Below are 18487 nucleotides of genomic sequence, written 5' to 3'. Positions count from 1 at the left end.
ATGAAAATTCATTCAACTGGTGAATGTTTGATTCACTCCCTAAATACATATATAACGATTTAGGCAGTTTTATAGGTATAATCAGCTTTAGTTTTGTTCAGTCATTACTGTGAAGTAATCATTGTTAATATTTAGATAATTTAAGAGTGATTTTAAGCTGACGATTTCGATGGTTCCCATTTTGTTTCACGACAATCTCTATTATTAAGCACTATTGTACTTATTGGTAAGTAAACGCGTATTAAAACAAACATACATACATAGCTATATATTGCAACTCGTTGTCTTAAGTTTTACATTGCGTCATTAAATAGTGCTATCTTTTGACAATTACTTTCATCGGTGAATTACAAAGACGGTTTCAAAGTAGTTCCAAAATGGCATTATTCAATGAGTATGCAATACTTTTTCAAGAAATTTCAAGATTTTAATGGAAACATACAAGAACAACTCCAGGATTTACAGTCTAACACAATTTTTAAATAGTTCTGTAACGTTGATTATTGATGATATAACACAAACAAATAAATACACTAGTTTTTCTTTCTACTTTGAATGGGCCCCACAGTGGCACAGCAGCATGCCTTCGGACTCATACCGCTATAAACCGGGTTTCAATACCCCTTTGTGGGCATAGCACAGGTAGCCCATTGTTTGTAGCTTAGTGGTTAATTCCAAACATACTTTGGATGGCTATAAGCATCATGTTCTTGGCCGGATAGGCTATAAATCATTGAGAAGTGTAACAGCAAAAACTGACTTTAAAACCTGTCGCAACTTTTGCCTGCCATGTATAAAGAAAGATTTTAATGTTGTAAAATACGAAGTAACCACAAGTTTGAAAACTTGTTTAGTTAGAAATAAAAAATGTTGATGTTTCTGGAATGTGGCAAGTCAAGAAAAGTTTCTTTGCTCATAGAACTTTGAATATACGGAAGCTTTAGGAAACCATGAGGCCTAAACACTGAAGTGAAATAGAATATTTTAAAATGCGACCTCTTACCACAAATTCTTAACCATATAAAGGTAGCATCACTATTTAAAGCAGAACCACATTATAGTTGTACTTTGATGTTTATTTTACATCACCTTACTCCTTAAAACACCAAGTGGTAGACAACAAAATAATTTAGACCGGATTCGCAATTTTCTATCACTTTTTAAACAGATTTTTTTAACGGATCACATAACAGCTCATAGAATGGCTTCGATTGTTTTCAACTATAAACTTTTTGCTCAGAGCTCAGTCATTTCTTGACAAATTTGAGATATAATCATTGTTTTATATTCATAATATCAAACTCTTTCGATTAATCTATTTAAACACGCCCAGGGTCTTATAGATTAATTTACTCTAAACCTTTCTAAAGGAATTTCAAGTGCCGCCGCTACTGAAGACACTCTCTTGTTTGATAAAAAACTATATAACCAAGTTTTTAAGTAAACACTGTTCTGCTAAAAGTCTTGAAGAGAGAATTGATAACACAGTTTCTATTTTTCTTCTAGATTTCTGCCTACAGTACATTTTCTCTCGGTGGGAAAAGAAAATACACATCTTGATTGAAATTAAATTTAATGTCTACTCACTTCACACTAGTAATTTCGTTATCATTTATCACGTGTTTTTGTTATTTGATTATATGTTAATAATACAATTAAGTTAAGAATGATAATTTATAAACAGATAGTACAGGTTTGCCACGGTTCAAACTGCGTGTATTAATCCATGACGCAACTATTAAAGTGTAAACATAGCAAAAACTAAACAGTTCTTATAGATAAAATTGAAAACACAAAGTTACACAGCGGACTATCTGTGTTCTGCCCACCACTGGTATCGAAACCTGGATTCCAGTGTTGTACGTCTGCAAAAATACAGCTGTGCCACTAGAGGGGTCAAACCTGAAAAATAATCGAAATATGAAACACTAGACAACGATGTTATAAATTAATATTATTCACAATTTCGGCTACTTTTATGCAAATCAGATATCTGATGGTCAGTCATTGGATTGGATATGAAATACAATTTATACAGTTTTTACCTCAACTAGGATTTTTAAAAGAATCGCAAACTTTAAAGTGTTTCACGTCGTTCTTGAACTACGACTAGACCTCCAAGAAAACACTTGGATGCTTCACTCATGGGTAAAAAAATCTAGCAAGTCAAAGCCAGCCAATCACACCAAGGCGGCTTCAAGTACCTCTTAGTGTCATTAACAGAATTTTAGGACTGTTTTCAAACCAGTTGTTCGGACACTTAATCAAGACGGATCATCATCCACGTCACACACAGAAGACAGTATTGATTGTGACGTACCGCGTCTGATATATTAACGAATCAGGTGTTTTCGGTTTAAATTGTTTACTGTATTTAGTTTATTTTGCTTGTTTCTGAATTTCGCACAAAACTACACGAGGGTCATCTGCGTTAGCCGTTCCTAATTTAGCAATGAAAGACTAGAAGGAAGGCAGCTATTCATCACCACCCACTGCCAACTCTTGGGCTACTGTTTTAAAAACGCATAGTTGGATTGACCGTCACTTTAGAACGTCCCCACGCTTGAAAGAATGTGCATATTTGGTGTGACAGAAATTCGAACCCGTGACCCTCACATTACGAGTCAAGTGCCTGACATGACACCTGGACATGACAGATCTTTGCAATTAGAGGTTGAAAGTATAAGGAAATGTTTTTATCAGCTCCCGTGCTTTCAAAGGCATCTCAGTATACGTGGGACTTGGAGTGCGCCCCCGAGAACTGTATATAATAAAAAAAATTACAGTTTCTATAGAAGCCAAATGTATAAAAGTAGGTGGTGCCTCTGTTTACAAATCAACATTGGTAGCTTGTCCAATATGGCTGTGCCACTGGACTGCCTTGTTTAGTCAATTGGGCGATTTGTCAAAATTCTATGAATTAAACAGCAAATAATAATAAGTAAGAGTAGCCTTTGCTTGAACTGTCTCATGATTAAGCAGATAATATCATTAGTTAACTGTATTACGCATTACAATTTCAAATGGTCTGAAATTGAGTTAAATTATAATTTAAATTTAGAAGTTAATTAAATGCCAATGTGTATCAGGTTTATGATATTTGCCAATAAGATTGAAACACAGTTTTCTTTCTTAATTTGATAAAAATATGTTTTAATATACAAGCAATAATAAAGTTTATAATAACGGTTAGTACAAATAATGAGTTACATACAAAAGTTTTACAAACTTACAAGCAATATTGAGTCTTCTATCTGGCCTAGTACTGGATATTTTATCGAGGGTTTACGATGAGCGAACTGATTTTGAATTGATATCGGTACAATTCACTTAACGAGGAGCTGGCTGAACCTGCAATGAATTTTTCATTGATAAACTTATATAATGTTTTTGTAAAAATAATGACATTTAATGTGAATCCAATGAAGTTAAATGGTTAGTAATGCTCGAAATCTATAAACAGATTCAAGCAGGCAACTCATTCGGTTTGTTTAAAAGATTGCGCAAAGCTACACGAGGCTGTTTGCGCCTACTCTAAGTTAGCAGTAAAAGACTAGCCGGAAGGCAGCTAGTTATCACTACCAATTGCCAGCTCTTGGGCTACTCTTTTACCAACAAATAGTGGGATTAACTGTCACCTTATAACTCCCCCATGGCTGAAAGGCAAGTATGTCTGATAAGACAGGGATTCGAACCCACGACCCATAGATTGCGAGTCAAGCATCCTACCACCTAGCCATGCCATAGTTATTCTACAACGATCACAGACTGCATAAGTTGCCCTGTATTTCAGATGCCCAATAAAGTGCATCTCTCTTGAAGAGAGACACGAAAATAGTTTGCCTGCAATGATGCCAAGAACTCTTCCAGTAAACCAACATCACAAAACCTTCCAATAAGTAATTATAGATCAATTACAGAAACCAAACGTGGAAAAAGGGTGTAAGATTACGATTAGTATTTCAAAATTCTGGGCTTTGAAATGTTTAAGACAGAAATGTGGTTACATATTGCATTTATAGGAAGTAAAAACTGGCCCTTTGGGAGTACACCTCACTTCCGGCAATGAATTTGGACGATGGTATCCCTACAAACTGTCTTTCTGAGTTTCTTTCAAGGGTAATGTTCGCGGATCTATCAAATATTATCAGTATGGTTTTTATCCAGCGATTGGTCTGACCACAGTAGAGTGATACTGCTCTGACCTTTAAGCCATTGTTTTGCGGCTCGGAATAAATGAATATAAACCCATCTTTATGAAAATACAGTCTTGTACTGAAGAAGGCCTAGCTCGATAAATGTAATGTATTGAGCAGCGGTGACCAACCCTTTTCATACCATCAAATGTGACGGTACAACTACTCAAATTACTCTCCACACCAAAACAGTAATACTGAATATTCTTGTGCTGTTTGCAAATGCTTGAACATAGATTTCTTGGAGGATAATCATCAAACCAAGATGTGTCCACTGCCTGAGAAATCCCAAGAGGCAGAAGAATGTGACACCATCTATGATCCTCACTATTTCAGGTTAGCCTGCCATTGTTGCTTATGCTATGAACATAACTTTTCTATATTATTGTGGCACACTTTCACCTGTCCTACAACAATAGTTGTTGTTTGACATGGGTCCATACTTCTCTTCATAGCAGAAGGAATCAGTTCTGTTGGTTAGTGGATGTTCAGGCATATATGACATCATGGGGATGTTTGATTTGTATCTTCGAGGGTGTTTGGTTGATTGTGTATTTTTCCAAGAGCTGAACTTTACATAGTAACTAGATAATGGACTATTCTCATTTTTAGTAAAACTGTAAGGATAAAAGTGATCTGCATATGATGGTCGTGAAAGAATAGTATGGAGAGATTTAAGTGATAACATATGTACCGACCTTTTTTTTTTTTTTAGGTATAATACAGTTCATGCTTCACTTCATAGGGGAAACATCTTTTGACCCTTGTGGTGCACGTACTGCAATCCTCATAAATGTGTAGAAGCCCATGAAAATAGTGTCTTGTACCGAAGAAAACCTTTTAGTGGCTGCTCTCACTCTTCTAATTTCTATGACATATACTTTGAAAAATGAAATTATCTACTCCATCATCACGTTGACCAATCAAAATTTGTATGAGATGCTTCTGAGGGATTAGTTGTATCCAATCAAATGATTGATATTATATAAAGCTCTGGGAATAGTTTTCTCTTCTGTTTAACAGACCGTACGAGAACCATACCAACACTGATTTTCAGCAGGCAACATCCGGACTGCCCCTGCTGTTCCTGGTAACTGTATATCGTGTTGAAATCAGATGTTATATACTGTCCGGATGTAACACTATATCTCTATTAAATTTTGTTTCCAATTACCTGATTTACAGAGCAATTAACAAATGAATTTGTTCTGTTTTATAATAGTGGTTTAAATATTGCCGGACTTAAATATTATAAATTCCAGCTAGCCTTTAATTAACTGTCCTGTGAAAGTATATGTGATTTTTCAAAACATATGTAAACATAGAGAACGTTTGGTCGACATTTTAACGGTGTTTTCTTCCTTCTACCTTGACTAAAGTTTTCTACCATGTGTACATAAAAATACTTTTGTCATATTAATTGACATTTCTGTTTGTTGTTGTTTTTTAACCAGCCGAGATTGTGAGAGATCAAGACCCACAGAACAATACAAGAAGGACTAAATTTTCCAGGACTCTGAGCTTAAGAACAGACAAAGGCAGGTCTATGGTTTTAACTAGGATGTCAGGTCTGGGACAGAGTTTTGATAGTTTGAACGTCTTTATTCGTCTGTGAAGTTCTAAGTAAATGTGCATATTGTGAACCACTAAGTAATTGTGCAAAGTCATTTCTTGATAATGAATATTTTATTAAAGTTTGTTTTATTATCTAGTTTTCTTATTTCTTTGTTGTTGTTGTTTTTAATTCAGTCTTGTTTTAAGCTCCAACCTGTTGTATTATAGAAATTTTTGTTTTCTTCTCGTAAGGTAGCGTCTGGGTGTCAAAAGCAATTAGTACAAGTTTGATTGTGCAGTTTTTGTGGTATATATGTACAAATTTCATATATATATATATATATATATATATGAGAGCAATTGTGTACACATAAAGTATATACAAGATAAGATATAGTGACTTCTTTATTAATACAAATATAATACTCATTGAAGTGCCCTCTAGCATGTGTCCTCTTCACTTTGTACACCTGACTCATTTGCCTTTATTACAGAAACTTCAAAGTGATATTTAAATAAATACACTGCTGGTTATAATAGTAGCGTCGTTTTGTAATTGGTTTTCAGAATATATGCGCAAGCTCAAGTTTTTCGACATTCGTAACGTACTTAATTCTAATTCCTATATTGTGTGTGTGGAAATTATTGTTTACGTCTTACGTTACTGTATTGAAGCACAAACATTCTCTTTTCCACATGCATACGTTTAGTTACACAAAAACTATTCTACAGAGCTGTTTATGTCTTATGAAAACATACGGAATGAAATATTAACATTCTGTTTGTTGCATGCATACGTGTACCAACCAACAAACTAGTCTACGTCAACTAGACATGTTGTGGCAAACAATACTACACGTAGTCTGTAACAAACTAAACTGCGTATATAATTTGAACTTTATTCACGAAGCGTTTCGTGGAGTATGCTCGCATAGGTAGATTTTCAATATATTATAAATTCCATCTCTGCTCTTATCTCTATGAAGCATGATAGTTATTTTTTTTACTATGCTGATATATGCCACAGAAATAATTCCGACAAGAAATAAGAAGATTCAGAAGTTTCGGTTCTTCAAATACAAAGTTTCTAAGTCTTTCAAGCGTGTTAGTAAAATGTTTTCCTAATTCGCATTTCAACAAATCAAACGCACATCAGACCATTGATGTTCCACTAAATGGCTCGCCAGAAATAGTTGCAACTAATATTGTTGTAACGCCTGAACTATTTTGCATGAGAACATGAGAACTTAATGAGACGTATGATTTGCTGCGCCGCCCTGTCGGTGCAGATAAGAAGTATTCTATATATGTAAATTCGAATTTTAAAAGATTCCGAATTAACTTTAATATTATATGTAGTATTATTCTCACACTTTAATTTCATGTAATATCCATAAATTTCAATACACACACGTATAATTATATTTTCCTGCAAAAGTGTGGATGTGTTAGTGTGGTCCTTCAATGCATAGTTCAATGTATTCACGTTTCTTTTTCCGTCCTAGAAATATCTTTCTTTCTGTCCAAATTTCATTAAACCTTAAATACTTTTACTGTTTAATAGAATTTAATATTAATAAACTTCCGTACTGTTAAGTACTTGCTTTCATAGTATGTTACTGACTACATGTTGTATTAGTAATATCAGTAATAATCTGTATAAAAATCGCATTTCAAAGTAAGGTTAAAAAAGAGTGCATGTCGATTGTCACTAAACGTTTAGATATGACAAAAAATCTGAAACTTAATGACCAATAATTTAATTTCAAATACTGAAATGAAAGGGAAATTTTACAAGTTAAAACAAAAAGGTACCTCTTAAAACAATTCATATTTTGGAATAAATTTAATCTAATATCCAATAATCATTAGAAACATAACACAGCAAATAAAATTCAAATATTAAAGCCTTTAATAAGAGAAACTTTAATAATATAAGAAAATAAATAATAAATCTTACATTAAGAGAATCGATTAACCAAAAACAATGTTAAATAGAAAACTTTTTTAATACTTAATGACTTTCACATTTAATTAAATATTGTTGATTCGGAAGATCTTTACAGATGGTGCTTCGATCGACTGATTCAGAATCTCATAACCAAAATGCCTTTTCGAAGTCTCCTGCCAAAACTTTACGTTCTTACGCCAGAAAAACAAAACAAAAAACACTTCGTTATCTTAACATGTTAGAAGGACTATACACAAAATGTCTTTTCGTAACCTCCTGCCAAAACTTGCTGTCGTAAAGCTAGAAAAAAAAAGCTTTGTTTTGTCTTACTATGATAGAAAAAATATACATAAAATGCTTTTTCAAGGTTTAATGCCAGAATTTTTTGTTTTAATGCTAGAGAAATAAAACGCTTTGTTATCTTAACATGTTAAAAGGACTATACATGATAATGCAGTCATATTTCATAGATCATAAAGAATAGACTTTTTAATCGTTTATCGTTTTGGTGGTAAAAAAGGACTACGACCGTACAATTAAGATTGGGTTCTAAAATAGTGAACTTTATCGGTTTTTTAATTAATAACACACTTATTTTTTTTCTAAATCCATGTTCTTTCTGGTTTTTTTTTGGGGAAGAAAGAGGGTTTACAAAGTTCCTAATAACGTACTCCAAGGTAGCACAGCGGCAAGTCTGCAGGCATGTAACGCCACAAACCGGCTTTCGATCCCCACAGCAGAAATAACTTGTTTTGTAGCTTCATACTTGACTGTAAACAAACTAACTGCTCAAATGATCTAAACAAAAATAGTTTAAATATTGAACTAAATGACACCTACTACTATAATACCCGATATATTCTGTAAATAAAACTTGGGGTTTCGATTTTTCTTTCTTGGAATTTCTTTACTGAAAGTGTTATGAAATGAAAGATAATATAATTACTCAGTTGTATGCAGTGTGCAGTATATTAGCCCAACAAGTGGTTGGTAAATGAGGATTAGAATAACAACCAGTATGTTTGTATTTGAACAGTGGAAACACAGTTTTAACAACTCAGTATTTTTCGTTTCTCTGAGTAAGTTAAGAGTATAGCGACCATGCTATACTCTGAAGTAGCGGTTTATCAAAATTGGTAAACTAGACGACATGTAACGCAAGAGTTCAGGATTCTAACTTTGCGGAGAGCAAAGCATAAATACGTTACTGTGCAACCAAGTCTTAACACCAAACAAAAGAATCGTAAAATATGTTTTATGCAAAGTTTAATTAATAAAGACTTTAATCATATCAAATCATTAACCCTTTACGTGCATTTTATATGAATTCTAGATTCCGTTTTACAACAAAACTATTTGTTAAAACATCAAACTGAACCACATTTTCCATATTGACTTCACACTTACGAAGAAATTCTTAACTGGGGAATCGTCATAAATAATAAAACATTCTATAAAGACTTGATACTTAACAAAAACATCCACAATTTCGGCTCATGTGATGTGCGGGCATTGCAGCGCTTTTTACTTCTATATTTGTATAGATTTTTCGAGAATTTTCAAATATTTAATTTTTGCACACTCACGGCGACTACAGTGGCACAGAAAGTTCTTACCTGAATTGATTGATTTATTTGTTCTCCAGTAGATGACGTCTCTTCTGCTGTAGGGATATTTCAATACTGAATGTAGACTCTAAATTGAACTGGTTAGCACTGAAATAACCTTAGCTGGCCGATTACGACATCAACTGAAAGTGACAGCCAATCAGTGCTGTCAGAGAACAAAGGTCACGAGTCCCTTCAAATACGCCCAATCTATTTATTTCTCACGCAATTTCAAATTCCTTCAAGTTATCACGGTCACGGCATGGCCAAGCGTGTTAAGGCATTCGACTCGTAATCCGAGGGTCGCGGATTCGAATCCCTGTCGCACCAAACATGCTCGCCCTCCTTGCGCGAAATTAAAAAAACAAACAATCAAGTTATCACCTACAGTTTGTTTTTTAACTTCGCGCAAAGCTGCTCAAGGATATTTGCGCTAGCCGTCCCTAATTTAGAAGTGACTAATTTGACTAAAGGGAAGGCAGCTAGTCATCACCACCCACAGCCAACTCTTGGACTACTCTTTTACCAACGAATAATTGGATTAACAGTAACATTGTAACACCCTCACGGCTGAAAGGGCGAGCATGTTTGGTTCGACGGGGATTCGAACTGGCGACCCTCAGATTCCGAATAGAACGCTTTAACTCACCTGGCCATGCCGGGCATCACCTCTTAGGTTTATTTTACTTGACTCTAATTTACTAAATGACCCGATTAACGTAATAAAAGGATTTAATGTTTTTATTAAGTAAATAAAGATAACAACCAATATACTCTTGAAGAACTGTTTTTCAAATAGTAAATGAAACACTACGAACGCTGTGATATTCGTAAAAAGTGTTTTATAATTTTTTAAAAACATAAAAACATTGTTTAACATTGTTGTATATTTGTTTGTTCGTTCTTTGTTTTGTTTCCAGACAGTAAGCCTACATCAAGTAGTCTCTCCAGCCCTGAATTGACCCCAGAAAATGAAATTCCCATAATGACCATTGGACCCGGTGACATCAGGAGAGGAGCTGGACAAGTGTTTTCCCCAAAAGTGAAACTAGATCGAGGCAGGGTCATTTTTTCCCCATTTTGCATAATAATATCTAACTTTACTTTTTAATTCAGAATTAGAATAATAAGAATGATAAATTTATAAGTAATATACTGTATACTGATACATTGGTAATATACTGTAATAGATGTGTAACGTGGAAAATATTATGACATAAACTTTGTCATTATGTTCAAATAATTTGTTTCGAATATTCGAGCAAAGGTCCATAAGAACTAGTTGCCCGTTAGCTATCCCTAACTGATAGACTAGAGTCGGGGCGACCCTTCCAGATCCCTAAAGAGATCTAGATTCCGATAAAGAAGAAAATGTGCAAAAAGGAGCAAGCAGGGGCCCAGCTTTTAGTTCAATAGGCAAAAATATATAACAAATGCATACGCGGTCATTTTACTGTTATTGCTTATTTCTACGCGCATGATGTATGTGTGTGTGTACTGAAATGATATACACATACGTATAAAGTGTAAGAGTTAGCCCCAGCCAGAAATGTTCACGTTCAACCCCACACCACATATATAGTGTGGCTTAACATAACATAACATGTAGTGACAACAAGGAACCTATTGAACTGTCTCGTCTGTTCCCTCCTCTAAGCCTAACTAAAACTATTAAATGAAATATTACACAAATTAAAGTTTAAAATTTAAACTTATTCAAATTTACTGCCTCCACAACAACCGAAGGCAACCTGGCCCAGCATGGCCAGCTAGTTAGAGTGCTCGACTCGCAATCTTATGGCCACAGATTTGAATCTTTGTCTTACTAAACATCCTTGCTTTATCAGCCGTTGGAGCTTTATAACATTATGATCAATCACACTATTTGTTGATAAAAAGGTATCGCAAAATATAGTGGTAGATAGTGATAAATAGTTGTCTTCTCTCTAATCTTTTACTGCTACATTAAGGACAGCTAGAGGAGATGAGCGAAATTCAAATTATACTGAAAGCAACCCATTCCATAGGCTAATCGCCCTATTTGAAAAATAAAATTGATTTAGCTGAAGACGGTTTCTACCTTACCTAAATCTTTATTCCAATCTCCTAATTTTATAATTTTCGCAATTAATTATGAAAAATTTAAGGTATCTGTGCGTTTTTTCTGCACACTTTTGTTTTTCTTTACACAATATTTGTTAGTAAGTAATATACAGTAGACTAGAAAATAGTTCGGAGAATGGACAAAAACCATCAACCCTCGCGGGTCCATTGTATGGCCTGATCGACACGAAGTCTTTGTAAATAGATATAATAGTACTTTACAATTAACACAAAAGTATAGTTCATATATAAATTATATTAAAAATTGTAATACTTGTTTACTGTATTTTATGTATTAAATTTGTAGTATACGTTTTCTTAAGGTACAAAACATCACGAAACCAGTAACGATTTTCGTGATTTTGTTCTATTTGTTTCACTCCTAATTTTATTTTATATCGTACGTACTTCCCATCTTTGATCACTGAAACCAAGGCAGTAATTTATCTGTAAAAGTAGACACTGTCAAAAATGAAATTTATAACACTATTAAAAGGCCTATTTGATCCAACTATACTAGTCTTTAAGCTTTCATGAGCCCATCAGCAGCGCGTGGTCGAGTATTTACATTCACTGAGCTCTATGGAGAAATCAAAACGTACGATATTTCATTGGTAATGTGTCAGGTGATTGAAAGGTATGTCTGGAAATGGAGTTATTTTCATTAAGCTTAGTTCTTTACCCTTCGCAAAATACACACGTAAATTTTACTGGCTGCCTTTTGTAATGCAGTTTTATCCATTTGCATTCCACCTCATGTAGAATAGGAAATTTGTTCCTGCAGAAACAATGGCATCAGTAGTTTCATGGGAACAGAATTTCAACGTTGAATTAGTTTTGCTGCAGTTTTACTATTGTGAGTTTCTCCTACGACATCCAAGTTCTTAAAAACTCTACATCTATCGGAGAAAAGACTTGGGTATAATTTTTCATTATTAGTAAGTTGAAATGTTACATGAATGGTATTTTAGTCATTACAAGAACTATACGTTGCACTCTAGATCGCCATAAATGTTTTTGCATCTCCAGTTAAGCTATTTTCATAACACTTTCAACACTTAGACTTCTTTTCATAGATAAGGGGGAAAAGTGCACACGCGAAATTTGTGTCTTTATTGTCAACTTCTTGTTGATAATTTTGCTAATGATAGAGATTATAGTCGATCACGTGCATTTAAGAGAACTTGTAAACGTCACTTAAACAATATATAGTAATCCTTTGTTTGTTTTTGGAATTTCACGCAAAGCTACTCGAAGGCTATCTGCGCTAGCCGTCCCTAATTTAGCAATGTAAGACTAGAGGGAAGGCAGCTAGTCATCACCACCCACTGCCAACTCTTGGGCTACTCTTTTACCAACGTATAGTGCGATTGACCGTGACATTATAACGCCCATATGGCTGAAAGGGCGAGCATGTTTAGTGTGATGGAGATTCCAATAATCCTTTACCAACTCTATCTGATTTGGTTTTTAATTTTGTTCTTCTTGTTAATTACTTCTTTCCTGAGTTCGTTTGGCGATTACGCAATAAAACTCTCAAAAGACTCTTATTGGCAAGACATTAATTACACAAAATGTTCCTAGATTCATGATTTAAGACCTAATTGAAATTTATTTTAAAATGTAAATTAAATTAATTTCTCCAATTTAAAACACTTTTCATGCGACATGGACTACCTCTTCAAAGGTCTAGCCTTACATGGCTTAATGATAAGTCACGTGACGGATTAAATAATACCGGGTTTAATGAACAAAACGTTTGAATCATGAACTGGTGCCTTTATATCGGTTTCAGGGTCACAACAGATGAGTTGAAATTGTTTGAAATTATGATTAAAAGTAAACATATACTTATTTTAGTAAAAATTCATTATGTAATCTTAAATTTGTGTTATGTCGAGAAAGATCGGTCATCACGATTAAAATTCATTTCACCGAACTAATTTTTTAAGAGAAGAGACATCACCTTAAAAATAGATCTACATCGCTCACAATTTTAAAATTTTTGAAAAGTTTTTGTCAAACTATTTTGCTGTCTAATTCACTAGATATTTTGAATTAAAAACTCATGTTGCAGTGGGAAATGGAAATGAAAAAATGTTAAGCAGCACTTGAAATAAGAGAATTTCAAGAAGTCAACGAGCACAAGAATTTAATAAAACTTTAAGAAAAATATTTTTTGGAATATCAAGGATAAAAATCGACACAATAAGAAAATGAAATAATAGTTAGCTTCAAGAGCATAATTCTAGTCTATTCTATAACTTTGAGAGATGAACATAAAGAGGAATTAAAACAGTTTTAGTTAGAAGTAGGAGTTTTATGATGCCATATGGTACTTTTAATATACCAAGTCACTGAAAGTCTGCAGATCCCTTACATTTACTTTCAAGTTTGCTTTTATTTCAGTTCAAACATTAGGTGAAATCAAACTGGGATTTCTTTTGACTAAAAGTCAGTTAGAAATAGAGGTTTTCTGTGCTCGCCAACTTCCATCATCTTCTTCAGGCCAACCACCAGGTAAATATGCAAAACGTTAACTGATGTTTTGACTGTAAAGAAGATTTTAAGTTGAAAATTACGCCAAGTAACATTATCACTGCACGCAAAATTTAAAGCAATAATTGATATAGGTTACAAATTCACTGTTACGAGACAAGAACGGAGTTTTACAGCCTGCTATTAGTCAATCTTTATACTTTAATTATCTGTTGTGTTAAATACGCTAGTTCACCAAAGGTATCTGTAATAAAACGGTGTGCACAAAATCACTGCCTATACTGATTCATATGAATATATTCTAAAAGTGAAATACGATTATACAATTACGGAGCCTAGACTGTGTTTTTATTTTTGATCGTCAGCAAGTGATTAGGTTTTTGGTTATTTTGATAATCTGATTACGTAAAAATTGTTTTAATGAAAATAAAAAGGCACATTTCAAATTTGTACTTCGGACCTTTTTTATGTGTGTAACGAAGCATTGATACATTTTCTCATAAGATATTCTATAATTTTTATTGGATTTTGTCTTCTCGAAATTTTATTTGGAAAATTAAACTTCAGAATACATATTTAAACTAATATTTTCAATCCTTCTAAGCAAAATTTACGAATGTTATTGTATAATGGTTTAATTATATTTTTACATATTTTGAAAGTAAAAATTATTTCTGTAACCTTATTTCTGTATTTCAAGATACTTACATCAAAACATATCTGAAAGAAGGACAACGACAACTGCAAAAACGAAAGACTCGAGTTGTTCGGAGCACTTCAAATCCACAGTATAGACAGACGTTAAAGTACAGTACATCAGATATTCTTGCTCGCCACCTATTGGTAAAAATCAAAACTATATTATTAAAAACAATTTTTTTAGAAGAAAACGAAATGAGAGTCCCAATGAAAAATACATACTATTTTCTGTAAGAATCTTTTAAATTTGTTTTTGTAAATTTTATGGTAATGTTATGGATAACATCACAGTACACTGTATATATATATATTTACTTAATCTCAACACAAAAAACCAGAAGTAGGCTTTCTTCTTATTACTTCATAGTATTCCATTTCTTTCTTTTCAAATCAAAACCCAATTCTCTGTCTATAAAGTTAAAAAAATATTCATATCTCAAGTTATGCTTCTGTGGTCAATAAATCAATTTTCCACATCAATAAATAACGTATTAAATTTATCAAATTTCTTAATCAAATATGTAAGCTTGAGTATCCTAAATGATCACTGATTAGTTTGACACCAATGCTATTTATTATAAAACAAAATGAAAATAATTTGTGGCTTTAACTTTACTACACAGTGCTACGTGAACTAATTACTCTGCGTTTCTTGTATCTTAACATTGTCTTTTTTTCTCAGTCCTTTTAACATAAAAGTGCTGTTTCCAAAAATGATCCAACTCTTCATCGCAACCAATGTCGCCATTTTTATTAATATTTTTTATATGGTGGAATATCTTTACTTTAAAGTAATTTATTATAATTGGTTGGCTTAAGCTTTCGATTAATTTATACTTCCTAATTCTTACAATAAAGTCGTTCATATTAGTATAGTGAGTGACAAAACAAATGTGTAACGATAAACTATAGTTAACCCGCTAAATATACTTTATAGCACAATATTCCTTTAGCTGAGGACACTCCACGTGTAAACTAACGAAATATTATCATTACATATGAATAAGTATATTTACTCCTTGTTATTTACTTTCTTGTGTCCGTCTTCCATCTAGGTTATGGTGTTTCAACGACAGAAAGGTTTTGATCACAACCAACCAATCGGAGCTGTTGAAATTGAACTTGGTCGCTTAGACTTAACAAAGTCGATGGTCTGCTGGTATCCTCTCTATCCTCTCCCAAGTGAGGATTTTGATTCTAACGAATCCACTTGATTTCAGAATCAGCAGATTTAACAGCTTATATTTCTAAAACGTATAAAGTTATTATAAAAATGGGCATAAAACATAAGACTTGGTTTGTTACGATGCAACGTAATGATGTAAAACAGATGTCTAAATATATGTAATTTAAAAATGTTTTTGATACGTCAACTAACAAATTAATAAACCTAATGATTTTGTATCATAATATCGCTTTACTATTGTAAGTTGATATGATCGTTTAAAGAACTGGAATGGCGTTTTAATAATTTTTGTTTAGACAAAGTAACTTTTTTTTTAATAGGCAGTAACACTTATGCACAAGTAATTCGCATAAATCAGTTGCATTTCTCATATGACCTAATTTCGTCAAACTGATCTTTTGTGCTATTGCTATATACAATTACTATATATATACATACACATGACTTATATAAGTCATTTTAATCAATTGGTTATGTTTTTGATATAACATAAGTCAATTACTTTGATCATTGGTTATATTTTCAGTGTAGCATAAAATCCGTCTCTTTGGTGTTACTTTATTTCAAGTAACTCTAAAATACATTTATATTATTTACTTCAAACACAGAAATATATTTGACAGTGGTATTACTTTAGTTGAAACATTATAACCTTCTTAAAAGTATCGTATAATGGCAGAATTAAGCTACCACTTCGGTAAATATCAATTCCTAGAAGAGATTAGTACTCGAATAAATCGTCTTCTCTTGGGAAGATGTGGAATTACCATTCTATTCTAAGCTCAATCGACTTTGAATATTTTTATTGAATATATGCGCCCAGTGTAGAGCATGGTGGGTAGAGCATGATTAGTCCTTTATGTAACTTTGTACTTTACAACAAAAACAACAATTAAACGATATTATCGCCATTAATGAATATAACTTTTAATAACATTAGAATGATATTAAATCATGATTGCACTATTGGTAAAAACTGTCGTTTCTCAAGACAATAATTTTGATTTATAAATTGCAACATGTTATGATAACGTAACTTAAACACGACAATAACAACTTTTCTGGCTAATTATTGCACTGTTTTAAGGTTTCGTGATATTTTATTTTTTAAGTAAAATAATTACTTTTTATATCATATTATTGAAATAATTATTGACATTTGGGGAGGAAATAATTGCATTATTGTTAAGCACATTTCTTTGAACTAATAACCTCTTATTCTTCTCTAATTTAGTCGTTTGTAAACCATGACTTTATTTTCTAGTGCTGCATAAAAAACAGCATAGAAAACAGCTTTATGACACTCTTGGGTCCAGTCGAGCTGAAGAGTTCTAAAATCGAATGATAAACTACTTGTGACATATTGGCGTCATGAGTTTGTAACATTTTAAGATAGATTTAGTTCCTTTTTATTATATTCATACGACTGAAAGGAACACATTTACACGTGTCTTTGGGAAATATTCACGTAAAAAGCGTTACAAATCAATTTCTGATGTGCTAATGCAGATATTTACAGCCCCATGTGTCCTCAGTACCTTCATTATGTCTTGGAACACTGTTTTGCCATTACTGTTTTGAAAGTATATAGACCTTATAGGCAAGAGTACCTAAGAAACTGTTTGTGACATAAAACAAAAAATGTTTAGGCGAATTGTCTCACTCTCACAGACGAAAGAACCTAAACAATGTTATTTCACGTCTCCATTGAAATAAAATAAGCAGAAGATTCATTCAAATCTAAGTTATATAGAGAAAAACTTTATTAAGAATGCATGTCCATATATACATCAAGGAATGATTCATTAGATTCAAATAAAATAAAATATATTTAAAAAAACGTTTCGATACCAAAATATTTTAATCATTGGTGTAAATTGAAATGTTTGGCGGTTGAATCATGTTTGAAGACATTATTGACTGGTTCAGCCAATAGTTATTTAAATTTAAAAACATTATCACTTAGTCAGGGAATGGTGACGTATTCTCTTGTCCTCCAACAGGACAGCGGTAAGTGTACAGAGCTACAACACTAAAATTCGGAGTTCAGTTCCCCGCGGTAGACAAAGCAGATAACTCATTGTAGCTTTTCTTTAAACCAAATATAATGTTTTCGTTGTACATCTAAGCAAACCAGCTTAACATGTATCATTTAAGAAGTTGATGAGGTAACTAACATTCGAGTCTATGGTATTCCTGTGTTTTACTAATTAAATAGTTTTTAAATCTCAGGAAACACACTAATTAAGCAAAAAAAAAAGATATGTTTAAGATCTTTAAAAAAATGTACTTATTAGTTTTAAATTATATTTAACTTACAGTAAAATAGGAGCTTAATTAAAATTTGTGGTTTGTTCTTTTCACAAGTTTTTAATAATATTAGTCATAAAATGTAAAGCAATACTCTGATCAATCTGATGTATACACTTAGTATACTGAAACTATAAATTTAATTTACATAAAGTGCTGCCCTCACAAATAGTAAATAACAACTTTCTTGCAAAAGTATTAAAAAAGGGTTAATTGAAGGCTAAATTAAAATGATTTCTATTAGAAACCTCTTGATTTTTTACAACGCTATTTTAGAGAATACACTAAGACTTTGAGAGTAATTTAATAGCTTGATGTTCTGGAGTTGAAGATTCACTTTACATTTATGTTGTTTTATATGTAAGACAAAACGTCTACACGT

The 18487-nt window shown here is 32.7% G+C and overlaps 1 protein-coding gene across 1 annotated transcript in view; it reads left to right on the top strand.

Moving 5' to 3' along the window:
- LOC143257680 (uncharacterized) overlaps positions 1–16835 on the top strand; it is a 62009-nt gene extending 45174 nt beyond the window's left edge. Inside the window, exons 16-20 of the mRNA XM_076516722.1 lie at positions 5651–5738; positions 10233–10371; positions 13805–13931; positions 14611–14753; positions 15665–16835. Coding sequence (XP_076372837.1) covers positions 5651–5738; positions 10233–10371; positions 13805–13931; positions 14611–14753; positions 15665–15823 — 656 coding nt within the window. The 3' untranslated portion in view covers positions 15824–16835. The remainder of the gene's footprint in view (positions 1–5650; positions 5739–10232; positions 10372–13804; positions 13932–14610; positions 14754–15664) is intronic.
- Positions 16836–18487: the final 1652 nt, after the last annotated feature.

This window comes from Tachypleus tridentatus, chromosome 7 (genome assembly GCF_004210375.1).
Source record: "Tachypleus tridentatus isolate NWPU-2018 chromosome 7, ASM421037v1, whole genome shotgun sequence".
NCBI lineage: Eukaryota > Metazoa > Arthropoda > Merostomata > Xiphosura > Limulidae > Tachypleus > Tachypleus tridentatus.
Note: the sequence above shows the minus strand (reverse complement) of the source record. Positions and strands in the feature narration are given on the sequence as shown.